At 38.5% G+C, this 27,574-nt stretch overlaps 1 protein-coding gene across 1 annotated transcript; it reads left to right on the forward strand.

The window, feature by feature from the left end:
* On the forward strand, positions 1 to 27,574 carry LOC127806466 (translation machinery-associated protein 22). Its single transcript, XM_052343778.1, has 7 exons — positions 1 to 246; positions 316 to 393; positions 2,374 to 2,438; positions 16,935 to 17,016; positions 17,111 to 17,178; positions 17,264 to 17,347; positions 27,232 to 27,574. The coding sequence occupies exons 1-7, from the start codon at positions 99 to 101 to the stop codon at positions 27,286 to 27,288; spliced, it is 582 nt and encodes a 193-aa protein (XP_052199738.1). The 5' UTR covers positions 1 to 98; the 3' UTR covers positions 27,289 to 27,574.

Consider the following 27,574-nt stretch of genomic DNA (forward strand, 5'->3'; position numbering starts at 1 on the left):
TGCCACTCTCAAATTTTATTTTGTTTCCGTAGGTTGTACTTTATTTGGAACAACTGAGACGCTTCTTGTTCTCTCGCAACAGTTCTTCCGCGGAGAGAATGGCGGAAAAGCCCCAGCCGGTGCGAGTGCTTTACTGTCAGGTGTGTGGATTGCCGGCTGAGTACTGCGAATTCGGTTCCGATTTCGAGAAATGCAAGCCTTGGTTGATCCAAAACGCCCCTGATCTCTACCCTGATATTCTCAAAGGTCGCCTCCGTGAACCCTCAAAAACCCTAACTTCGTTTTGTTATTTATGGTTTGTTTTCTGTTTCCCAGAGGAAAACGAGAAGGAAGCTGATAAAGTCTCCGACCGGCTCCAGACCACTTCCATCTCTGATGGAACTGCCCATTCCGGTAATTCCATGTCTCGGTATTCTATCTTCTTGTTTTTGGGGTTGGAGTTCTTATTTAAATTTCCTGAGCTTCTTCTTGGTTCCTTCTAGCAATATGAATTCATGAAATCGTGTGTTCGCTATGCGACTGTGTTATATCTGAAAGAATATTTAAATTATGAAGTCATAGTTTTTGCTTGGGATAGTCTCAGATTCAATTGTATGTTGATGCTCGAAATCATAGAGTAAAGAAATGTGGGATGCGAAAAAAATATTCATTTGCAATAATGATGATATATTCTGATCGTTGGACCAATAGTGAAATGCTATTATGGCCATGTATATCTGTGCTTATGGGGATCGATCAGTGCAGTTGTCTTGGGGTTCAGTGTCCCATCAAATGTTTTCATATCCTTGGATTATTGGAGTAGGTCCCCGGTGAGGGGTGGGAGGGATGGGCTTATTAAATAGTTTTCAGGTATGATATTTGGTCCCTAGAGCATGGATCAGGTTTTTCAATATCGTATGGTATAGGTGCTCTGTTTCTAAGCATATCTAATACTCAACTTTTTGTATGATACTGGCGATACCAGTCTGGCTGGTACCAGTCGGTACCAAAACAATTTCATCCTTGTACCAAATACAGAGTGGGATATTGGAGTACCTTGTTAACATCCTTGATTAGGTTGTTATCCATGCTGCTGAAGCTGAAGTGCTTGAAGATCCTCTCCATCTCAGCCTAGCCCTATCTCCTGTTGATCATCAGCATTTTTGCAGCTTTGGTGTTGTATTGTAGATTTTAGGGACAATTACATAATTATACCTGAAATTTGCTCTAATATTCACTTTCCATTAACTTTATAAAAACATACCTAAACCATTTTTAACCTTTTAGAAACCTACATAAGATCTAAATTTTTATAGAGGAAAATTCTGCAAAAGTTTAGTTAATATATTTCCCAAGTCAAAAAAAAAAAAAAAGGGATATAGAAAAAATCAAGGGGTTTTATGTATCAAAAACTAACCCTCAAAGTTGACTTTTTGATACCTAAGACCCTTTAGATAATTCTTTTTTGCTATGCTCATTGATTATGTGATATTGTGATGGATTTGATTGTATATTATGAATTAGATTATCAACACTATTGATTGATGCTTAGATTTTGCTTGTAATAAAAGTTTTGTGAATTCTTTGACAGAATACTGCTGATAATGATAGCTGATGTTATCCTTGATGCTTAGATTTGGTCCCAGTTCGCAGGGCAGGGGTATTGCTGATACACACGGGGATCACTTATTTACTTTGGCACAGGGGTTCCAATGACGGAACTGTTATATGGAATCATTTTGCTTAGTGTACTCCCATGAAAAATAAAAACTATTGGTTTTGATAATATATGAAAAAACAAAAGGTTTGTCTTGAATCAGAATTTTATTGTTCTAAAATGAAAGTAAGTTTTATTGCACGTTTATGAAAAGAAGTTTTCTTGTATAAAAACTCGTGTGTATTGCTTGTCCTGAGTTTGTTATGGTATATTTTGTCTGTTCACTAAGTTCGATTCAATTCATGTAATACAGATTTCTTTTAGATTATGGTTCAACTTTGAAACTCATCAGACAGTTTAAGAAGTTCAGCTTAGTTATTTTGGTAGGCCCTATGTTTGTTCTTGGGGGCACTAGTTATTTTCTTAGTGTAATACACATTTCTTTTAGATCAGGAAGGATGAGGCCCCACCTTTATTCTCCTGCAAGTGAGCATAATATATCTCTCTCTCCCTCTGTCTCTCTCTCTGCATGCATTTGTGTTCATGTGTGTGGACCTTGGTTTGTACTTAATGTGGCTCCTGTTTGTGATGACTAGAATTTGATTTTGTATAATCTGTGTGCATATTTTTTCTAGGTGTCTTTTCAAGATTCCTTAGTTTTGGCCAATTCCTGCCAGCTCTAACTGTAATCACCTTCTGCCAGTGATCAACCTTAAGTCTGCTTCTATTGTTTGCAGGTGGTTCTTCAACTTCCAAGCAAGAAGAGGTCAAACGCCTTCCTGGCGGGAAGATAAAAAAGAAGGTAAGAATGGAAAAAGTTTTCTCATTCATCAGATATGCATAAATCATCTCTTTAGGGTAACAGAGTTCATACAATTTGGAGCTTCTTAGTGATGATTTTTGAGTTTTCCCACTAGACTACTACTAGAGAGTAGGCAGTCTTATGTTCATTTGTCTGCTTGATGCTACAAATGAGCCTTGGTGCTACTACTAGGGTAGTAGGTGGTTTATTTATTTGCTGTATGATTAAAGTAACTTTTATACCTTGTTTTTTTCCCTATCTATTTTCCCTCTTCCTTTAGTTCCTTTGCATACTTTGTTTCTGTTAATCTTTTCTTTTCTCTTCTTTTTTTATATTCTGTTACTGTGGCAATTCCTTGTTTCAGCATAGAAAGTTCACAAGTTTATGAGTGAGCCATAGTTTGTGGGTTACCTGGTTTGAGCTAATTTCTCTATCTCTGTGTGTGCTGTCTATCAATATCTGGTTTTGAAGTGAGTGTGACCATATGGGTTGGTCGCCCGAATTAACTTGTTGAATAGTGATAAGGCGAACTAGATTCTGGCATGCTTCTATGAAGAATTGGCTTTTGCAAAAATATTTTCGATTTTTTCCCTACTTGTATCAACAAGCAGTCCTAATTGATTTAATATTCAGTGGGAAACTGTTCATTCCATATAAACTCATGAAATCCCATCAAACTAGAAATCCTAATCAAATAAGGAAACAAAAGCATAGCATATTAGCCCTAACTAAAGTGAGAATATAAAATAAAGTAGGAAACAGAAGTAGAAAACTCCTAATCCTCTCTAAATTCCTAAATAACAAGAAGAATAAAATTAAAAAAAATCAAAACTATAACATTCTAAAATAGTTAGGCCTCTTCATCTCCATTAGTTTCCTAATATTCCTAGAAACATATTAGGTTGGCCGACAAGTGCTTGAACTTTTCAAAGAGAAGTGTGGCTTGAAGAAGACTTTAACTGAGGAATATGAATCATAGTAGTAAATACCATTATATTCTAGCTGGTATGCATTTACCAAATGAAAAAGGTATAAAATTAAGTGTATTTTATACTGGCTTTCATGCTGGTCTGTACCGGCTTGTAGCAGTCCATAGTGGCTAATGCCAAGATTTTTTTGGATAATATTGTCCTGTACACGATATTTATATTGTTAATTAATTTTTCTGTTTTTATTTAAAATTAGATTTGTTGAGTTATATGGTTATAGTTTAGGGTTAATCCTATGTTAGAGCCCATGGCCCATGACCCATTGTATTTGTATATATATAGGTGTATAGTCTATGAATTTAATTAAGTGGTATATACATATTAAAAGTTAGGGTTTCCTTCCTAAGTTTCACATGGTATCAAAGCCATACAAACCCTAGCTTTTAATACAAACCCTAGCAACCACCATACAAACCCTAGCCGCCGTCGCCGCTGCTCACATCACTGACGACCACCGTCGATCGCGTCGCCACCGACTGCCGCAGCTTGCCGTGCCACCATCGTCGCGACCCACTACCTTTCTGCTGCTCGCGCTACTGGTCAGCAACGGGTCTTCATCGTCCGGCCACCGATCAGGCACACCACCATCGCCGTTGCGTTCCCCGACCTTCGATTTGTTGACCCCCGGAGGAACGTCGCCGTTGTCGCCGCTACGCGTCGCCTCTCTTGCACTATTCACGAAGCCTTTTTTGCTCCGATCTCTCTCACCAGTGCTCCGATCACAACGCCGTCTTCACCATTGGACTCGCCTCCTTCAGTCCATCCCAGACCTGGTGGTTTCGTCGCCATCCGCCGTCGCCGGTCACCGGCTTCCACCATCTGCCATCGCTCCAGCGCGCCTCCACACTTCATTCTCTGTGGGATCACCTAGCCTTTATTTTTTGGCTTATGTAACCCTTTTGTTTCAGATCTGTTGATCTTGTAGGGCTCTTTTGTGTCCAACATGGCTGGTACTAGTAAATCTGGCTCATTCTCTGGTATTTTGTCTCCCTCTCTAGTGATTGCTACTGAGAAGTTGATGGGCAGTTCCAATTATATCTCTTGGTCCAAGGCGGTTGAACTATGGTGTATGGGTCAAGGTTTACAGGATCATCTGACTACCAGGGCTGAGAATGTGACCACAAATAAACCTGAGTGGTAGAGAGCTGATGCTCTGTTATGCAGTCTCCTGTGGCAATCAATTGATCCCTCTCTTCATCTGATCTATACTAACTATACCACGTGCTGTGAATTGTGGGCTTAGGCCAAGGTGTTATACACTAATGACATTCAACACCTGTATTCAGTGGTGTCTAATCTACTCAGTTTACGACAACATGGTTTGACTCTTCTTGATTTTCTTGGTCGGATTGACGCAGCGTATAGCGTGTGTGTGAAAGAACACACCTAAATAAATCCTTGAAAGAGCAAACTTCAATGACTGAAACTTGGCTTTCAAGAAGACACAAAAACAAGACTTGTTTTGCTAAGAAAATCCAAATAGGTTGCTGAAATTTGTATTGAGAAAACTTGATTACAAACTCTAGATCCTAGGCATATTTATAGTATTTGGCTAATCCAAATCCATCTAATATTTGGAAAACAAAATCCAACTAGAATCCTAATAAAAATAAATCATAAATAAAAGTTAACTGGAATCCTAATAAAAATAAAACTATAATCAAATATGAAGTAGAATTCTAAATCAAGTAGAATTCTAAAACTTAAGAAGTATTAAAATCTTGTTTTGGCGTGGTCGGGTCGGCTTTGGGCCGGGTCTTGATTGGTGACCACATCATTCACCTCCATTTGAGAAGAATTCGTCCTCGAATTATGATCTGGGTATGACAACTCAACGTCCGGCAAATACAAAGAAAGATCAACAACATTGAATGTTTTGGAAATACCCATATGATTTGGCAAATCCACAACATAAGCATTATCATTGATCTTCTTTGTAATCTTGTAAGGACTATACTTCTTTGGCTTGAGCTTGTTCTGCTGTCCTGTTGGAACCCGTTCCTTCTTCAAGAATATCATGATTTCATCTCCAACAGCAAATACCTTGTGCTTCCTATGCTTGTTAGCTGCTGTCTTGTATTTCTTATTTGCCTCGTGCAACTTTTGCTTGACATCTTCTTGAACTGCTTGAACGTGCTCGGCTAAGTCACTAGCTGCAATACTGAAACCTAGTACCTTTGGCAATTTTACCAAATCCAATGCATGATTAGGAACTTTCATGTATACGATAGAGAATGGTGATCTTCTTGTTAAGCTATGCACGGCGTTGTTGTAGGAAAATTCCGCTTGAACTATGACTAGGTCCCATTGTCTTGGCTAGTCTTTGCAAATACTGCGAATCAGATTTTCTAAGGTACGATTCACCACCTCTGTCTGTCCATCAGTCTGGGGATGTGCTGTGCTGCTAAAATTCAAAGATGAATCAAACATTCTTCACAAGGTAATCCAGAAGTGACTCAAAAATCTTGTATCATGATCCGAAGTAATAGTTTTAGGGACTCCATGTAGTCTAACAATCTCCTTGAAAAACAGTTTGGCTGTAGCTACTATATTTGCCATCTTCTTGCATGGAAAAAAGTGCGTCATCTTGGAAAACTTGTCAACCATTGCAAAAACAGAATCCATACCTCGTTGGGTTCGCGGTAGACCCAACACGAAGTCCATAGACAAATCTTCCCAAATAGCATTGGGAACAGGCAATGGCATGTAGAGACCAGTGTTAGAAGAGTGCCCCTTAGCTGTTTGACATATATAACATCTCGCCACAATAATAGAAACATCTCTCCTTGCTCTTGGCCAATAATACCTTCCCATAATAGCTTCAATAGTCTTGTCTCTGCCAAGATGCCCTGCTAAGCCACCACCATGCAAATCCCAAATAATTTTCTCACGAAGGGATGCGCAAAGGATGCATAACTGATTTCCCTTCATGAGAAACCCATTATGCACATAGAAATCTTCTGACTGTTGCTGAGACATGCATTGTTCCCACACATGTTTGAAATCATCGTCTGTCGCATATAATTCTTTCAAGCACTCAAACCCAACAATCTCAACACTAAGGGTCTTCATCAAATCCACACGCCTACTCAAAGTGTCTGCCACTCGATTATGCTGTCTCGACTTATGCACAATTTTATATGGAAATTTATCAATAAAAACAGACCATCTAGCATGCATATCACTCCTCAATTGCTTTTGACTACTCAAGTACTTAAGAGCTTGGTGATCCGTGTAAAGAACAAATTCTTTGGTAATCAAGTAATGTTTCCATGTCTTAAGGGCCCTCACCACTGCATAAAACTCCTTATCATAAGTATACCACTTTCTTCTGGCTTCACACAACTTCTCACTGAAAAATGCAATTGGTCTCTTCTCTTGGGACAACACAACACCTATACCCACTCCACTTGCATCACACTCAACCTCAAACAATTTGTCAAAGCTTGGCAAAGCTAAGATAGGAGTGATACATAATTTCTCTTTTATCAAGGTGAAACTTTGCTCTTGTTCTTCACCCCAATGGAACTTTCATTTCTTTAAACACTCAGTAATTGGAGCCACAGTACTGCTAAAGTGTTTGATAAATTGCCTATAGAAAGTTGCTAACCCATGGAAACTTTGCACATCACTGACATTTTTAGGGGTTGGCCACTCTCTAATAGCTAGCACTTTTTTCTCATCTACCTTTATGCCCTCTTTGCTTATAAGAAAGCCCAAGAACAACAAGCTCTCACTCATAAAAGTACACTTCTTTAAATTAGCATAAAGTTTGTTTTCCCTGAACACATCCTAAATATGCCCCTCATGCTCATTAATAGACTTACTGTATATCAAAATATCATCAAAATACACCACAACGAATTTACCAATGAAATGGCGTAATACTTGATTCGTTAGTCTCATGAAAGTGCTTGGTGCATTGGTTAATCTAAAGGGCATGACTAACCACTCAAACAACCTATCTCTCGTCTTGAAAGCTATCTTCCACTTATCTCTAGGTCCAATGAATTCTGATTTGATGATAACCACTTCTAAGATCAATTTTGGTAAAAATCACAGTCCCATCAAGTTGATTAAGCATGTTGTCGAGCCTAGGAATTGGAAATTTGTACCTGATAGTAATTTTGTTGTTGGCTCAACTGTCAACACACATCCTCCAACTTCCATCTTTCTTTGGTGTCAATAATGCTAGCACTGCACATGGACTCATGCTAGTCTGAATGTGCCATTTTCTCAACAATTCCTCTACCTGCTCACGCAAAATCTCATTCTTCTTAGGACTCATCTTGTAGTGTGGTAGGTTAGGCAAGCTAGCACCAGGAACCAAGTCAATGTGGTGTTGAATATCCCTCATAGGAGGTAGCTCATTAGGCAACTCCTCAGGAACCACATCAAGAAATTCCTCCAACAATCCCTGCACCTCCACTGGAATTTGATTCACCTTCAGTGGCTCACTCACGCTCTCTCCCTTGATAACCAATAAGTGAACCTCTTGAGTATCCTTACACTCCCTCACAAACTCAGTGTGCTTATGTGTAATGGTAAGAAAATTTTGCCCCTCCACTTTAGAAGCTTTGGTTTGCTTCTTTTCCATTATGGGTAACAAAGTATAACGCCTTCTTTCTCAAGTTGATATGTGTTATTCCTACCCGAGTTCTTAGCATCCATATCAAATTGCCAAGGCCTCCCAAATAAAATATGGCAAGCATCCATATCAACAATATCACAATAGACTTCGTTGGAGTACTTACCAATAGAGAATAGCACCCTGTAGCGTTCATCCACATTCATGCCTCCAACTTCTTTAATCCATCCAATCATGTAAGGGCTTGGATGTTTTTCAGGAGTTAACTGTATCTTTGCCACCACGTCTCTTCCTATGATGTTCTCCTAACTTCCACTATCAATAATCAACTCAAAGATTTTTCCTTTCACCGTACACCTCGTGCGGAAAAGCTTATGCCGTTGAGTAGTATCTTCATTCTTTTGAGATAGCATTAACTTCCTCACTACACAGGTATATTTCCCATGTCCATAATCTTCTTCGTCATCCTCCCCATCAGGCTCGCAATATACTTCATCTTCAGTAACATCTTTCTCTTCCCTTTCTAAAATGTTAATTGTTTTCCTCCTTGGGTAATTACTAGATCGATGCCCAACTTCATTGCACTTGAAACATTTTAAAAGAATAGGCTTTGCATAAGGATTAGGGGATTTTGGAAGATTAGAAGTAGTACCTCGAATGTTCCCCCCCGTTGTAGCCTTATTAGGGTTGACTGTATGGGGTGGATTGGAAGGTTGTGCTCCCTGAACTGACTTGCCTTTATCAAAGGCTGCTTGTTTATTTTCATTCCCATTATATCGACGATAGTTGTCATTATGAGCTCTTTCACTCAACATTAACTCAGCCTTTAAAGCTAAGTTCCTTGCTTCTTGCATACTCAGAACCATCTAAACCCCAAATTTATCTCAAATAGCAGGTTTCAATCCATTCAAGTAACGAGCTGCTTGTTGATTGTCACTTTCTGACAATTGGTTTCTCTTCGCCAATCACAGAAACTCAGAGGTATATTCATTCACACTCTTCATTCCCTGTGCACATCTTTGATAAGCTTCAAACATATATTGTTCATAGTCAGGGGGTAAAAACCTACCTTTTAACAATTGCTTCATTCGTCTCCATGTTTGAACTGGCTGTCGGCCTTCCCTCAATCTCATCTCTCTTAATGGCTCCCACCAAACAGATGCACCGCCCTTCAATCTGTAAGCCACTAACTTTACTTGTCGTTTATCTGGGATCTCCATGTATTTGAAAAAATGGTCAACCTCAGTGATCCAATCTAGGAACCCCTCAATATCAAGATCTCCACTAAAGATAGGAATGTCAACTTTTAGTTTATACTCATTGTTGCCCCAGTGGTTGTGCTGATGCGCATTTCTCCTAACCCCTCTACCACCAGGGTTAGCTATTGCTCGACCAAAATCATCCTCTTCATCGCTATCTTCAATCATTGGTCTTCTAGGATTAACAAGGACATGATTAATGGGTAGTCTTCTCGCTCCGGCTTGATTCACCCCATTATTCAGGTTCCTGTCATCATCAACTCGTAGTAAGATGCCCAATTAGTTGCTAATTTGCTCCAATCACTGTTGGATAGTACGAGTTACTTATCGTTGTTCTTTGATTGCTCTCCAAACTGCGGACAACCTCTGATTACCGTCACGAGGCTGGTTGTTACTGTTACCTTCAAGATTGGCCATCTGATTGGTTGATGAACCGCTCTGATACCACCTGACGCAGCGTGTAGCGTGTATGTGAAAGAACACACTAAAATAAACTCTTGAAAGAGCAAACTTCAATGGCCAAATGTTGGCTTTCAAGAAGACGCAAAAACAAGACTTGTTTTGCTAAGAAAATCCAAATAGGTTGTTGAAATTTGTATTGACAAAACTTGATTACAAACTCTAGATCCTAAGCATATTTATAGTATTTGGCTAATCCAAATCCATCTAATATTTGGAAAACAAAATCCAACTAGAATCCTAATAGAAATAAATTATAAATAAAAGTTAACTGGAATCCTAATAAAAATAAAATTTTAATCAAATATGAAATAGAATCTTAAATCAAGTAGAGACATGAAGTAGAATCTTAAATCAAGTAGAACTCTAAAATTTAAGAAGTATTAAAATATTGTTTCGGTGTGGTCGGGTCGGCTTTGGACTGGGTCTTGATTGGTGACTGCATCATGGATGGCCTCTATTAAAGCTGAATTTAACTCTTTGTTACTTGCTGGTAAGATTGCTGCAGATGATCTAGCTCAGTGGGATAAGTTTTTCATGGTGTGTACTCTTGCTACCATTGGCTCTGAACTTGCTCTTGTTCGTGATCAGATTCTTGCCAGTCCTATTGTACCTACTATGGATGAAGTGTATTCTCGTCTTCTTCGGGTTTCATTTGTTCCTATAGTGCCTCTCTCTTCTGCAGGTGATCATTCAATCATGGCCTCACAGGTTCAGAGTAGTGGCGAACAGGGAGGAGATCGTGGTAATTGGGGCAAACGCCCCAAGTGTAACTATTATCACAAGGGGGGGCATATTAAGGAACAATGTTATAAGTTGCATAGTTGCCCTCCTCGTGTTAATGTTGCTCATGCTGATGGTTCTCGATCTGAGTCCTCTGATGGTCATCCACTGCAATCTATCCTTCTCACTGGGGCTGATTATGATGAGTATCTTAAGTATAAGACGTCACAACAAACCTCATTCACAATTGCTTATGTCACCCACTCTGGTGATTCCACTGCCTGTCTCGCTCAGTCATCCTCTTTGGGACCATGGGTCCTGGACTCAGGTGCCTCTAACCATATCTCTGGTAATCCCCATTTGTTCTCTCATTTTACTAACTCTATTTCTTTATCTTCTATAACATTAGCCAATGGGTCCAAAGCGGTTGCTAAAGCTGTTGGCACTGCCAAATCCTTACCTTCTCTGCCTTTAGATTCTGTTCTTTATCTTCCTCATTGTTCCTTTAATCTTGTCTCTGTTAGTAAACTTACACGTGCCTTAAATTGTTCTATCACCTTTAATGATCATTCTGTTATTATCCAGGATCGCGGTATGGGACAGATGATTGGCGTCGGATGTGAGTCGCAGGGTCTCTATCATCTCAACCTTCCTACATCACTTGTTGCTTGCTCGGTGACTGAGTCTCTTGCTCTTCTCCACAATCGTTTGGGACATCCTAGTTTGGCTAAGTTTTAGAAGATGGTCCCCAGTTTATCTAGTTTGTCATCCTTTCATTGTGAGTCTTGTCAACTTGGAAAACAGTCTCGCACTTCTTTTCTAAAGCGTGTCAATAATCGGGCTGTGTCCTCGTTTGCTTTAGTTCATTTCGATGTCTAGGGTCCTAGTCGTGTCGTGTCTGTTTTGGGTTTTCAATATTTTGTAACATTTATCGACGATTATTCTCGTTGCACATGGTTATATTTAATGAAAAATCGTTCCGAGTTATTCTCAATTTTTGAATCCTTTTGTACTGAAATCAAAATGCAATTTCATACCTCTGTCTAAGTATTGCTCAGTGACAATTCTCCCGAGTATTTTTCTATTCCCTTTACTACCTTTATGTCTTCTCAGGGGATCTTGCATCAGTCGTCTTATGCATATACACCAGAGCAGATTGGGGTTGCTGAGCGTAAAACCAGACATTTGATTGAAATTGCTCGCACTTTTCTTCTGCATCATCATGTTTCCTTTCGCTTTTGGGCTGAAGCTATCTTTGCTGCTTGCTATCTCATTAATAGGATGCCCTCCTCGGTTCTTCAGCACCAGATTCCTCACTCTCTCTTGTTTCCTGATCAACCATTATATATTCTTCCTCCACGTGTCTTTGGTTGCACCTGCTTTGTCCATAACCTGTCTCCCAGTCAAGATAAATTGTCTGCTCGGTCCATCAATTGCAATTTTCTTGGTAACTCTCGCCTTCAGAAGGGTTATCGGTGTTATTCTCCTGACACCCACCGCTATTTTCTTTCGGCAGATGTTACCTTCTTTGAGTTATCTCCTTTCTACTCTTCGCCTCATTCCAAGTGTCAACCCATTTCTGAGACAATCCCTCTTCCCGCAAGTCCTCCTGCTCCTATTCTCCCTGTTCTTTCTTCTACCCCCTTTCAGGTTTATCATCAGCGTCATCAACCTCAGTTTCCTCTCGGTGGAGATGTTGTTCCTGCGCCTTCTCCCGTATCTCCTACTATTTCAGCGACTCCTGCTGCCTCACATCCTACCCCAGTCTCTCCACCTACTGCGGTACTGCCTTCTGAGGATTTGCTTCCTATTGCCCTTCGGAAAGGTACCCGTTCTTCTCGCAATCCTCACCCCATTTATAATTTTCTTAGCTATCACCGTCTCTCGTCTCCTTTTTGTGCTTTTGTGTCTTCCTTATCCTTTGTTTTAGTACCTAAGATTGTTAGTGAGACACTTTCTGATCCGGGATGGCGACAAGCAATGGTGGATGAGATGACTGCTTTGCATTCCAATGGTACTTGGGATTTGGTTCCGTTACCCCCAGGGAAATTTCTTGTTGGCTGTTGGTGGATCTATACTGTTAAGGTGGGTCCTGATGGGCAGGTTGATTGCCTTAAGGCCCGTTTGGTTGCTAAAGGGTATACTCAGGTTTATGGTTTTGACTATGGTGACACTTTTTCCCCTGTTGCTAAGATGTCCTATTTGCGTTTGTTTCTCTCTATAGCAGCTATGTGCTACTGGCCGTTGTATCAACTGGACATTAAGAATGCCTTCTTACATGGTGAGTTTCAGGAGGAGATTTATATGGAGCAACGTCTTGGGTTTGTTGCTCGGGGGGAGTCTGGGCAGGTTTGTAAACTTCGTCGCTCACTATATGGGTTGAAGCAGTCTCCTCGAGCTTGGTTTGGTCGTTTTAGTGCTATCATTCAAGACTTTGGTATGACTCGTAGTGAGTCTGATCATTTGGTTTTTTATAAACACACATCACAGGGGAGGTGTATATATTTGGTTGTCTATGTGGATGATATTGTTATTACATGTGATGATCAGGATGGTATTATTCAATTGAAGAAATATCTTTTCCATCATTTTCAGACTAAGGACTTGGGGTTACTTAAATACTTTTTTGGCATAGAAGTTGCTCAGTCCAGTTCTGGTATTGTTATCTCTCAACGAAAGTATGTGTTAGACATTTTGGAATAAACTGGGATGCTTGATTGTAAACCTATAGATTCTCCTATGGACCATAATGTAAAGCTCTTACCAAGACAGGAGGAGCCTCTTGTTGATCCTGGAAGATATCGCAGACTAGTCGGAAAACTTAATTATCTCACTATCACTCGCCTAGATATTTCTTTCTCAGTCAGTGTTGTCAGTTAGTTTTTACAGTCTCCTTGCGATAGCCACTGGGATGCGGTAGTCTGGATTCTTTGGTATATTAAGAGAGCTCCAGGTAGAGGACTATTGTATGAGGACAGAGGTCATACTCAAGTAGTCGGATATTCTGATGCTGATTGGGCAGGTTCTCCTACTGATAGACGGTCTACTTCAGGATATTGTGTTCTGGTTGGAGGAAACCTAGTATCTTGGAAAAGGAAGAAACATGAGATTGTTGCTAGGTCGAGTGCAGAAGCAGAATATCGTGCTATGGCTTTGGCAACATGTGAATTTATCTGGTTAAAACAATTGCTTCAAGAGCTCAAGTTTGGGGTAGATATCACAGATGAGATTAATTTGTGACAATCAAGCAGCATTACATATTGCTTCCAATCCAGTCTTTCATGAGAGAACCAAACATATCGAGATTGATTGTCACTTCATCCGAAATAAGATTTTATTTAGCTGTATTACCACAGATTTTGTTAATTCCAATGACCAGTTAGCAGATGTCTTCACTAAGTCTCTCAGGGGTCGACACATTGAATATATTTGTATCAAACTTGATGCATATGATATATATGCTCCAGCTTGTGGGGGAGTGTTGAGTTATATGGTTATAGTCTAGGGTTAATCCTATGTTAGAGCCCATGGCCCATTGTATTTGTATATATATATATAGGTGTATAGTCTATGAATTTAATTAAGTGGTATATACATATTAAAAGTTAGGGTTTCCTTCCTAAGTTTCACAAGATTTATAACATGTCAATCAAAATTTTAAGTCCTTTTTAAGTCATAAAAAATGTTCTATGTTGTTATCTCTATATAGAGATAACTATGTGTATATTTTATATGTTGACATAAAATTAACTTATAAATTATAATTTATAATTGTTAGAACGCAAAAAATTGTTTAACAAGTCTTAAAAGGGAACCTAAATTTTGGAAAAAAAGAGAACTCTTAAGTCATAAGTTAAAGTTGATTAGGATTAACTATTGAATGAATGCAGGAATATTTAAAATATTTATATTTTCATTTTGAATATTTATAATTACTAATAAGTTTTAACTCATTTTATTTGTATGCATATATTCAATTATATTATTTTGAAATAGCTTAATGTTGAATATTAATAAAAATTAATATTATATATGTAGGTTAAAATTTATATTTTTAAAAATTTAGTAGATATAGTGATGTCATTGAAGAAGTTTTGTGGAGCTTTTTAGAAGGGAGTTTCGATTGCTTATGTACTCATTATTAAATATATGTATCATAGAGTAGAAATATGTGTTAGGTCTTGTGAGGAGATACTAATGCTCTTTTAATATACTTCTACTATATCAATGATCTTCACAAAGCCTTTTCCTCTTTGCTCATGGAAAAACTCATTAAGCATGTATAAAAAGAGGTATCTTGGCGCATGCCATTTTTGGACAACATTATCATGGTGGATGAGATAAAAGCGGGCATGAATACTATGCTCGAGTTATGTAGGGACATTTTAGAATTCATAAGTTTAAAGTTAATCAGGTTGAAAGTCAAACTTATTGAATATAAGTTTAGTAAAAATCAAAGTATAGATGTTGTTGTGGTGAGATTTCAATGTCAAGTTATTCTAAGAAAAATTAGTTTATATTCCTAAAATGAATTGTTTAAAAAATGGGAAGATTATTGAGGATGTCACTCAAGGCAGGATTGTGAAGTAGAGAAATGTTTATAGAGTTTATGTTATTGTAAAATTTCCTCGAAGGTAAAAGCAAAGTTCTGTTGGACGGTTATGAAACTAGCTCTGTTGTATGGCATGTGTCACGAACCTAGGATTCGTGATAGGTTAAAAGAGGAATTGGAAGGAATTGAGGGAGGAATTAAGGGAGAACAATATAGAGAAGAAGATTTAGGGGGAAACGAGAGAAAGAGAGAGAAATTGGAGAGAGAGTGAGAGAGAATTCTAGAAAGAAAAATAAGAATAGTCATTCAATCAATTTAGGCATAATCCTTCCAACCTCAGCTGTGGCTTATATAAAGCCTAACAGTCTCCCACATACTCTCATGTGTAATATAACTACTAGCCTGACTGCCTATAGAATATGACAAAACCCTATAACAGAAAAAAAGGAAAAGAAATTACAATTATTGTATATTGTATGCTAACTCCTACTATTATATTTACTAAACTATCCTTGGGGTCATGACAGCATGGAAGGTTGGATAATTAAGTACCAACTTGTGTAAACTATATGCCTAATTGAGTTGATGATATTATGTTGGATTGAGAAGAAAACAGAATTAGAAATAAGGTTATCCATAACAAGGTTAGAGTGGCACCTGTTGAAACAAAATGTGTGAACGTGATTAAGATGGTTTAGACATTTGGCAATGTTAATAGTTATAATCTCTTGTTGATTAATTTAATTTTGCTATAACCTATCATATCCTAATGCTGGATAAGGGACACAAATAGACCTGTATGGACTACTTCAACTCAACACTGCTATTGTCTCACCCTATCTTTTGGAGACCAACATTAAATCACCTTCTTACTAAATCTTCTGATGCACTAATTGGACATTTTAGTGTGTGAAACATAGAAAAAGTTGAAATCTTTTATTGAAGCCATGCCCAACTTTGAGATTTGATGCCCCAAAGGCTTGATCTACTGATTATACACGATTCTGAACTTATAGTCAACAACCTATCTGTGAACCTCACGTGTGATATATTGTCAAACTCTAGGAATGGTGATTGCCACATTGGTTGCCATATTCAACTGGTGATGAATGAAGAAACAAAAGTAAATTCCTGAGAGAGAAAACATAAATAAATAGAAGAACTAAAGAAGGAACAATGGCTGGAGAAAATCCTTGGTATCTGCTTTGATATTACCTTCAAGGTTTATGATACCACCTTTAAGGTTTATGAATTATGAAGGAAAAGAAAATGAGATATAAGTCATAAGGCTGTGGGAAAATTAAAGCTACCCAATTTCATTCGTTTGAATATGAATTAGGATGATGGTAGAAGACCAGTTTAGCCTTCTGTTGCATAAAGATTAAATATATCCAACAGCAGATAAGCAATGGAATAGACATATTTTGCTTAGATAAAGAGCAGTTGTGAAAAGAGAAATACTTGGGGGTGATAGGATAGTGTATATAAAGTGTGATGTTTTTCATCTAAATTGAACTTTATCTTTGTGATCTATGTTGAACTTTAATTATCTTTGTGGTCTATATTGAACTTTACCTTTAAAGTTATGAAAGAGTATGTACAGGAACTTGATGAATTTAGTAAAAATTATACATCTTCCGCAAATAGAATGTATTTGTTTTTATTACTTGCTGCCATGTCTTTTAACAAGATTTGAGAATTGAGATGCCACTGAATCTATGTGTCTGCTACATTCTAATTGTTAAATATAAGTTATGATATGTTCCTGGCATCATCTGCTTCTTTTCCTTCTTGGGAATTATGTATGTATTCTTTTTATACCTTCATCTCCATGATCCTGGTATGAGACTGCGAGTAAGATAAATTATGTGAAGGTGCTATAGATGCAAAATGTAAGACTAGCCTAATTCTTGTTTCAAACTGTAGGAGAAACAAGAAGTTGTTATTGAAAAGGTTGTACGTAATAAGCGAAAATGCATAACCACTGTAAAAGGCCTGGAACTTTTTGGTAAGCACTATGCTCTACTAAATGCTGTATTCTTCAAATTGTAAGCTATTATAATGGTTTTCTTCCACTTAAAATTTGTGGAGTAAAATTGTAGGTGTCAAACTTAGTGATGCTTCGAAGAAACTTGGAAAGAAGTTTGCTACTGGTGCCTCCGTTGTTAAGGTGGATTTTAAGTGGCAGCCCCAAACCTTTTCTGTGCTAAATATGTACCTTTGTCTTGATATATCTTTTAATTGTTTGGTGTTAGGGGCCAACTGAAAAAGAGCAAATTGATGTTCAAGGAGACATATCCTATGACATTGTGGAGTTCATTACAGAGACTTGGCCTGTTGTAAGTTACTTTTTCTCCTTTTCTCTTTTAGCATGTCCTCATTGGTTTTGGGAAATTTCTTATTTTAATATCACCTCTTGTAGGAATAAAATGAAAGACTTATTGATTAATCTGTCATGGTAGATTGGTCCCATGTTTATCTATGCAGTATTTAAGCCGTATAGGTTCGGGATATATTGTCTAAGCATGTTTATAGTTTACCTAATAAGTTGGTTCATTAAGCACCATCTGGCATGGATAGGAAAATAAATTCTCTTTCCTAATATGGCACTCTGGAAGTTAACTAATCATAATTGTCTCATGCTATACAAGAATGGACATGACAGATAAGCAAAATATAGCATTGTGGAAAAACTGCCTTGTAACTTTTGTAGATAGAACTTTTACTATTTGTATCTTGCATTTTTTCTGATTACTGGATAATTCCCTTTATGTAACATTCTCTTGCAATAGTATTGCATCTTCGATATGTATCACCTGATGCCAGTATGTCACAACCCCAAGTATCCCCAAGGCTATAATTGTCATCATAATAGTGGTTAGCTCACATGCACTACACAATAATTGTAATTTTCTTTTCCTTTTTTGTTATAGATCTTTGTCCTTAGCTATAGACAATTATGCCTATTGTTGTACTACACATGGGTGCATGTGGAAGGTTATTAGGCTATATATAAGCCATAGCTGAGGATGGGAAGGATTATGTTTGAATTGATGAATGAATTCTTTGATTCCCTTTCTTGAATTCTCTCAGAATCTCCCTCCAATTTTCCTCTAATCTCTCTCTCGATTCTTTTGATTTCCCTCTCCTTGTTGTTCTGTCTATAATCTTCTCCCATTTCTTGCTGCATTATCCTCCCTCTCTATCTAATCCCCCTATGATTTCTCTCAATTTCCAATCCAACCCTAGGCTAAACCCTAGGTACATGACGATTGGTATCAGAGCAACCGGTTCTTGGAAGCTCTTCGCCTGCCATTTTTGGAAGCTGATCGTAGATCAACAATATTCGGAAATTCAATAGTGGTCCAATCCGATTTTGAAGTAATCAAGCTAGATTCAAAGCAAAGCAAGGCCATCCTCGAAAGTTGATTGCAAACGAATTTAATAGAGGCGATTCAAGGAGTTGCAACGAGAGCTCATCGGACTCTCGAGACATTGATACTTTCGACGTGGTGAATTACAAAATCAACGACGAGCCTTTGATTTCTGCGGCTTGTGTAAATTTCGGCTATCCTAGTAGTTGGATCCAAGTCGCTGGATGTGATAAAGGCAAGCAAATCCATTCGATCTTGGCTGTTGTTCCCTAGCGACGGTCCTCAGCTACTGCTTTGTAATTTTCGATCACTTCACTGTCGGTGATTCCAGTGGTGAATTTTAGCGTGATTAAGGTCCAGATTGTGAAGGTGGTGCGGGCAACTCTCGGCTTGTGATATGGAAGTGTTGTTCGATTTTTGGAAGTGAGCAAGCCAAGCATTGTCCGACGGTGTTTCTGGCAACTTCGGTGGAGTGATTGAACAACGATTTGAGACAGATTTGAACAAATCCTCCACGGTCACTAGGAGGTGATAACGGCGAGTCAGTGAAACGGATTCAAGGTTGTTGACTCGAGAGGAGATTGATTCTCAATTAGGAGGAGCATAACAACTGTTTTAGAGTGGATCGATTACAAGTGGTGTGGGCTTTAGGTGGAGCGAACTGAATTAAGGCAAATTTAGTTCTAAGGATTCCGAAGAGGAGAGCGTTGGCCAACGTCTGAGGCCAAAAGTGGAAGACGAAGCAGATCAGAAGAATTTCGGCCGTACAATTGCAATTGTTGATCCTCGACAGCATTCATTTTTGATCTGTTCTGAAGGTATCAAAAGTTGTTCTCTTAGCTACGACAAAACCAATGGACTTTAGCTACTACAGTCGTGATTCAGAAAGGCAACCTTAGCTATTATCTAAACTGAGTGCGAGGTGATTCGGGAGATTCCGATTAGAAATTCGACGATTCATAGAAGCGAATCAGTGAAGAGAATTCCATAGGCGGTAATACTAATCGAATTCAAGGCTGTGAGTAAAGGAAACAAGAGGTTGATTTCGGCTTTGAAATCTGGTTAACTTTGTTCGAATTGGAAAGGCAAAGAAGAGCGGGTGCTTCTCGGCTATTGAATTGTGTTGAGGTGATTCTAAATTAGAGCCGAATAGCTTACGGAAAGGTTGGATTTAGTATGTACAGAACTCCTACTCCTTGGTCTTTGAAGGGTCCTGTTCGTGAGGTGTCGACCATGGGGAGCTGTGCACGCATAAGACAATTGGAGTCTCAATTGCAGTAGAAGAATGCTGCATTTTTAGTGGGATGCCCTGTTTATGGGAAGTCAGTCATGGGGAGTAGTGCACACATGCATGGAGTCTAAATTGCAACAAAAGAATGTTGTATTCTCAGTGGGATACAACATAAATTGTGATGAGTTTGGCCCGAATCATGAGACACACGAACATAAATTAGTGTCATGTGCCTGGGGCATACTGTAATAAATAAAAAGTAGTGGAAAGAGGATGCTATAAACCATTGTGTAGGGGCAGTAGTGAGTTGTGTTACTTTTGTGGTTATTTGGGTAGGAGATGTAGCATGTGAGGGAAGGCTATAAATTGCGACTGACCTTATTATTGGAGCTATCGAGAATTTGAATGACATCTAAATTCCCTCTTAGTTCCCTTTTCAATCTCTCTCGTATTCTCCTTTTCTCTTTATTCTTCTAATTCTTTTTCCATCCACTCACGAGATCCTTCTTGTTCTTACTGAGATCTCTACCAATCGGGAGAGATCAACTTTTCAACTTTCAAGCATTGCTAGATCCTTGTGGATCTGACAATTAGATTCTTGGGTCAGCAAAATGTGCGAGGAGATGGGCAATGTTATACACGAGTAGCTACAGGATTTTGCAAAGATGTCTAGGAAGTATAAGGTTAGCTTTGTCGCTGAATTTTTTGATAAATTGAGAAGAAATGTTTTAGATGATCATCGCGAAAGTTCTAACCAAGAGGAGTTTCTGAAAATGAAGCCGCCGAAAGAGAATGATTCTTTGCTTACCTCCGAGTATGCGCATACGAAGTATTTTGATTTAGGCAGAATTATCAAGAAGGATGACTGCAACATCAGAGATGATATTGGCAGTGAAATGCATTATCCAAAGGGAATCTGTAATGATCAGGTTGCTAGGGCAGTAATTGCAAAGGGACCATTTGATCTATTTGAAAAAGAAGTTCACGTAGAGGGATATTCCAACAAACACAAAGAAAAAGAAATTGCTGAATTATTTGCATGGAATTAGGAGGTTCCAACTGAAAATTCAATCAATATTAAGGAAGTTGATGTTGTAATTGAAGTGAGCTCGTCAATGATAACTCAGGATTCCGAAGATGAAGGGAGATTGGATGTGGAGAGTGAACCTCCGAAATATGTTGGCAAATAGCAAGAAAAAGATGCTGATGGAATAGCATTGGATAAGGTAAATCCGACTAAAGGACCATCCATTTGTGTGGATATTGGTGCTGGAGTCTTTCCTTAGATTTGGAACAAAACATTGATTTGTTAGATAAGTCAGTTATAAAGCTGGTCGGAGCTGTGAGTGATGATGTTCGTGACAACAATTTTAGGTTGGATCAAGTTTTTGACACTTCACATGCAGTCAAAGAAGTTTTGATCGGGCAATCCAGATTGGAATAGTCTTATATTGGCTATCAGAAACCTGTTCATAAGTATGATGAGGTCCTGAGACTAGAGGAAGACATTCTGCTTGTTCAACATTTTTCTATTGTGGCTGAAGAATTAGTTAGTCAAATCATCTGAGTTCAAAATAGCCAACATCAAAGATGATGAGAAGAGGGGAACATATGTGGTAACTGGTCGGATGTGTGAATTTCAGAATGATCATCATTTGAAGGTTTTAGGGTTGCAGGTTTCAGCTGCTACCTACGACAAGGAGTGCCTAAATTCATTAAAGGCACTTGATGTAGACATATTGACATGTTTCGGCACCATATTGGATCCTTAGACCTTGAGTACCAGCAATCTTGATTGGGTAGCTATTGCAAACACAAGGGGAATGGTCTATTACACCTTGGAGGTAGATGCAACCTTGATTGCAATTGTACGAGTTGTGGTAATAACTCGTGGTTTTGTTCTAGTTGATGAGAACATGAGGGCAAAGAGGAATAGGCCTAGATGGAGAAAGAGAGAAAGAGGAATAAACCAGATAGAGAGAGCTAGTATTGGATGAAGAAATGACGGCGCAATTGTTGTAAGTTCTTGGGGACAAGAACTCTCTCAAGGAAAGGAGAATTGTCATAACTCCAAGGATCCCTGAGGCTATAATTGTCATTATAATTGTTGTACTGCATATGGGTGCATGTGGGAGGTTGTTAGGCTATATATAAGCCGCAACTGAGAATGGGAAGGATTATGTTTGAATTGATGAATGAATTCTCTGATTCCCTGTCTTGAATTCTCTCACAATCTCCCTTCAATTTTCCTCTGATTTCTCTCTCCTGATCTTTTTGATTTCCCTCTCCTTGCTGTTCTGTCTGTAATCCTTCCCCATTTCTTGCTGCATTTTCCTCCCTCTCCATCTAGTTCCCCTCTGATTTCTCTCAATTTCCAATCCAACCCTAGGTACGTGACATTGTATCACCTGATGCCCGAGATGCAATTTATATTTTGTTTGGGCATAGCTGTCACATCAAGCACCCAAATATATTACTTACAAGAGGATCGGTTATGTTGTAGGGATTGTAAGGTGATATCGGGAGAGTGTTTGACTACTCAACGTAGACTTTTAGTACTTGACGTCCAAGTAAGAAATTGGAAGAGAAAAAATCACATAAAACAAAATCCAAGAATTAGCTGGTGGGATTTAAAATGGGAGAAACAACTAATCTTCAAAGAAAAATTAAGGGGTAGAAGGGAATGGAATAGAGAAGGACAGACAAACTAAATGTGGAGAGAAATGGCTAATGCCCTGAGAAGCATAGCAAAGGTAGTCCTTGAAGAGACAAATGGTAGAGCCTCTAACCTTAAGGAGTTTTGGTTGTGGAATGAAGAGGTACAATTGAAAATTAAAAATAAGAAATCTTGCTATAAGGCTGTATATTAGTGCAATAATGAAGAAAATCTAAAAAATTATAAAGAAGCAAAAAGGCAGCAAAAAGAGCTGTTAGTGAAGCAAGGTCAAAAGCATATGAGAATGTATATAAACGACTTGATACAAAAGATGGAGAAAGGGATATATATAAATTAACTGAAGTAAGAGAAAGAAAAACAAGGGATCTAAATCAAGTGAAATGCATAAAAGATGAAAATCAAAATGTATTAGTGAATGAGGGAGCGATTAAAGAGAGATGGAAGGAGTATTTCACAAAATTATTTAATGATGGTGGCAACACGAGTTAGGTTGGGACATCTTAGTAACTCTGAAGGGAACGTGAGCTATACATTGTATTGACGCATAAGTTCAAATGAAATAAGGCAAGTATTAAAAAAGATGAAAAATCATAAGGCGGTGGGATCGGATAATATACTAATAGAAGCAAGGAAATGCATGGGAGAAGAGGGCATCTCCTGGCTAACGAAATTATTTAATGCGATCCTTAAATCAAAAAAGATGCCAGATAAGTGGAGGAAGAGTACTTTGGTTCCTATATACAAGAACAAAAGAGATGTTCAAAACTGTGAAAATTACAGAGGAATTAAGTTAATGAGCCATACCATGAAACTCTGGGAGAGAGTAATAGAGCAGAGGTTCAGAAAAGAAACAGAGGTCTCGAAAAATCAGTTTGGTTTCATGCTTGATAGGTCAACAATGGAAGCTATATACCTACTGAGGCGCCTAATGAAAAGGTATCGGGATCATCAGAAGGACCTGCATATGGTGTTTATAGATCTAGAAAGGCCTATGATAGGGTCCCTAGAGAAGTATTATGAAGAGTTTTAGAGAAGAAAGGAGTCCGAAAAGCCTATATACAAGCCATTAAGGACATGTATCACGGTGCAGAGACAATGGTCAAAACATGCGGATGAGATACTGAACCGTTTAAAATTACAATGAGACTTCATCAAGATTCTGCACTAAGTTCATACTTATTTTCTTTAGTAATAGATGAACTCACTAAAGACATTCAGACAGAGGTGCCATGGTGTATGCTATTTGCAGATGACATAGTGTTGGTGGATGAAACAAAAGGAATGAATACAAAACTTGAGTTGTGGAGATACAATTTAGAATCTAAGGGATTTAAATTAAGTAGAAAAAAAACAGAATATATGGAATGTAAATTTAGTAAGAATGCAAGAGTGGAGGATGTTATAATAAAATTGGAAGATCAAATCTTATAAAGAAAAGATCATTTTCGATATTTGGGATCAGTGATTCAAAAAGATGGAGAAATTCACGAGGATGCCACACAGAGAATTAAAGCAGGTTGGCTAAAATGGAGAAATGCATCGGGGGTGTTATGTGATGGTAAAATCTTATTAAAATTGAAAGGAAAATTCTATCGGACAGCTATAAGACTAGTTTTGTTGTATGGCTCAGAATGTTGGGCAGTCAAATACCAGCATGAGCAAAAGACGAGCATAGTGGAGATGAGGATGTTAAGATGGATGTGTGGTCATACAAGAAAAGATAAAATTAGAAATGAGGTTATTCGTAATACGGTAGGAGTAGTGCCAATCGAGGAGAAGATGAGAGAGACTAGACTAAGATGGTTTGGTCATGTGAGAAGGAGATCAAGAGACGTTCCTGTAAGGAAAGTTGATGAAATGGAACAATTAGTCAAAAAAAGAGGTAGATGCAGACTCAAGAAAACTTTGGGAGCGACATTAAAGTTTAATATGAAGTGTATGGACCTAATTGAAGATATGACAAAGGATAGAAATACATGGAAGTCTAGAATTCATGTAAACGGCCTCACATAGTGGGATAAAGGCTGGATATGTTGTTGTTTAGTTTTGACCTGTTCAACCTGAAGCTTTTAGGTTTTCAGGAGTTCTTTCATAATTCAAACTTAATATTCATGTTTTCTTGTTTTCCCATCTATCAAGACAACATCGTTCATAAATAACATTATGCAAAAGCACCACTTAATAGATGTAATCTGTGAGTTCATCCATGGAAAGAGGTATGGGCTTGATGCAAATCCTTGATGTAGTTCAATTATAACTGGACAAGTCTCCAGGATTCAACTTAGTTTGGATTCAATCTCCTTCCCTACCAGTTTTGCACAAACCAATAGGGACCAAGTACTTCTCAACCTTATATCTAGGTGCTCAATATTTTTATGATAATCATTTGATCTTTTAATTACGACTTTAAATATTTGGAGACAAACCTTCTGGAGTTCTTAATTTATTAATGTCTTTTGGGATGTCTTCCTAACCTATAAATGCCTTTTGGAGTTCCTTGTTAATGCATAACTCTTCTAGTTAATGAATGTCTTAATGTCTGTCTCTTGGGTGGCTAAGCCCACTAGGTTTCCAACTCATAAATTAAGACTACTCAATTTAAATCATTTCCCAACAGTTCCGTTACATGCCTCAATACATAGAGAGCTTCCATTGTTAGCTTGCCAAGCATAAAGCCAAATTAGTTATTTGCCTGCTTCTCCTTCTTCTTCTACTGCTCCCCCCCCCCCCCCCCCCCCCCCCTCTCTCTCTCTCTCTCTCTCTCTCTTATTGAGAGATTGAGGCCCATGGCCAACTAACCAACAAAGAAAAGGGGGGGGGGGGGGATCTAACCCCATACAGGAATACAATGGCGAGAGAGGCTGAAGAAATGAACCAAGGCTTTGGGCTACAAACCAAAAATAAATTACAAAGCCTAGAAGCACTATCCAGGAAACTCAACCCGGGGGGGGGGGGGGGGGGGGGGGGGGATGGCTGTCCTGCCAGGGACAAAGGGGCTAGCAAATTTTAGCATGAAGAGCTCAATTAAGTGCAAAGGGATGATGCATTAGGGCTGTAGTCCACAAGGCAAGGATGGCCATCTGACATGCTTCCCCAATAACCACCTAGAGCAATGCCAGGGAACTGCATAACCAAACTAACAAACAAAAGAAGCCTATCCAGAAATACTATACCCTGGAACAATACAACAAAAAAATGGGTGGTGGTCATGCAAGACCTACGCAGGAAAGCCAAAGGTGAGTGTAATTTGCCTGGGGGTGGGCACTATGTAGCTTGCCCCTCTTTAGGTGGACCGGTGCCTGATGCAGCTTTCTTAGCTTTCTGAATAGAACGATGAGTGAAACGATGAATAATGGTTCTGTAATGAGATTCTTGTGTCAATTGAAATGGTTTCACCTCCTCCATGGAGAAAATAGTCTTCAATAGTGATAGGGGCTGAAATCAACTGGATGATCACTCTTTCCCTTCTTCAGACCAATAGCAGTCTCTTCCAGATGGTCGTCTCTTGAATCTTCATATGGGCAAGGTGATTAGTTAGGAAGTAATTTTGGACTTTAGACTGTATGATCAAGTTGATATTCCTTTTAGCAAAATAGGAAGGGGTTTTGGTGGGAACTGGGGATTGAGTGTCAGTCAGCTTGATTACCAGGAGGAGTAGGAATTGCTATCTCAATTATCTTAGGAGGCGCTATTGCCCCTTTTTTGCTAAGTGTCAGAACTTCCAGGTTACTTCCTAGGTGCTGCGCTTGCAGATCATGATTAGGGATTGATAAGTAGTGGGAGTGGATTGGAAGAAGAGCTGGTTGAGAAACTGGCTGGCTTTTGGTAGCACCGTCTATATTAAGCTGAACATAGAGTTAACTTTGAATATCATCAGTGGAGATTTCTGATGGTGAGCGCTGGCCTCTTAGATAATCTGTTCGCCTAGTCGAATGATCAATTGGACTGGATGGGAGTTCAAAACGCTCATCAGTTTGGGGGATGCACTATAAAAGCTTATCAAGGCTTGAAAAAGGGGTTGAGGTAGTACTCTGATGAAACAATTCAGTCTTCTCAGTAGGTAGTGCTAGGTTGGGAGGAGATGGAGTGAAACAAGAGACCAACTGGTTGCGAATTTGAGAGGCTCTTGTTCAGGGGTGAATCAAGGGGGGTTGGGTTAAGACGTTACTGAGTTGTATGAACAATGTATCTGCATTCAAGGCAAATATCTTTTAATCGCTGATATGAAATGGAGAGGTCCAAGGGATTGTTACCTTCACAGTTTGACTCGAACTTCTGCAACTGAGCTTTGAATTAGGGTTAGTGAATGCACTTACGCATACATTCTAACCACCCTTTTGCTGGGTTTCATTGACTTAGTTTGAGGTACCCACCAGGCCCTTTTATAATTTTTTATCTCCAATTTTCTATAAAATCTCTAGTTTTCATTTTCCATAGACAATTTGGAAAACAATTTTGGGTGCTAGAAGTATATAAAACTTATTTCTAATCTAGAAAATTGGAACATATGTTTGGAAAAAGGGAGAGATGGTTTTCTTTCTTTTAGCTTGTTAGAGAGGAGATGGAGATGATTTAGGGAAAATTTTTTGGAGAATCGTGTTCTTCAAATGTCAAATGTTGAAATTAGTAAGGAAAACGTAGAAAACTCATTTTAAGAGGTTCCTAAACGTTCGTTCACAATTCTATTTCAACTATGATGGCTTTGATGCCCAACTTGAACTCAAATCTAGGTTGTCTGGAGTTATTTGTTATGAACTTGCTTACTGAACAGGTTTGGGTTCATTAGCTGTTGCCCGTTATTATTATTATTTTTTTTAATATTTTGTGGACATCTTTGTCTTTTATAGCTGTAGGAGTGCCTATTTACATGCTGGCATGACATGACTTATGTTTGGATGTGGACTTTTACGTTCTTATAAAGTTTTGCCCGGGCCACCTCAGGTACCAGAAGCTGCAATTTTCTTTATTGAAGATGGCAAAAAAGTTCCAGCCGCTTGACGCGCCTAGTTTGGATATATTTTTTTGATTTTATGCTCTTCTGAGCCTTTGCAGCTCTTGCCTAACGTTGTTTTGCAACCTTGGAATCATGGTAACACAGCTCACAGTTTTGAACCTTCACCGCCGAAGTAACTGGTTTATCCTCCTTTATCTTTGATCTTTTGCTGGTCCAATAGGATGCTTGCTTGTAGAAGGCTTTTCCTTTATCATATAAGAAACATGATTTACTGATACAGTATATAATGTTTATATATGATATTATATATATTTCCACTATTGGAAGGAA

Source organism: Diospyros lotus, chromosome 7 (genome assembly GCF_014633365.1).
Source record: "Diospyros lotus cultivar Yz01 chromosome 7, ASM1463336v1, whole genome shotgun sequence".
In the NCBI taxonomy this organism is placed as follows: Eukaryota; Viridiplantae; Streptophyta; class Magnoliopsida; order Ericales; family Ebenaceae; genus Diospyros; species Diospyros lotus.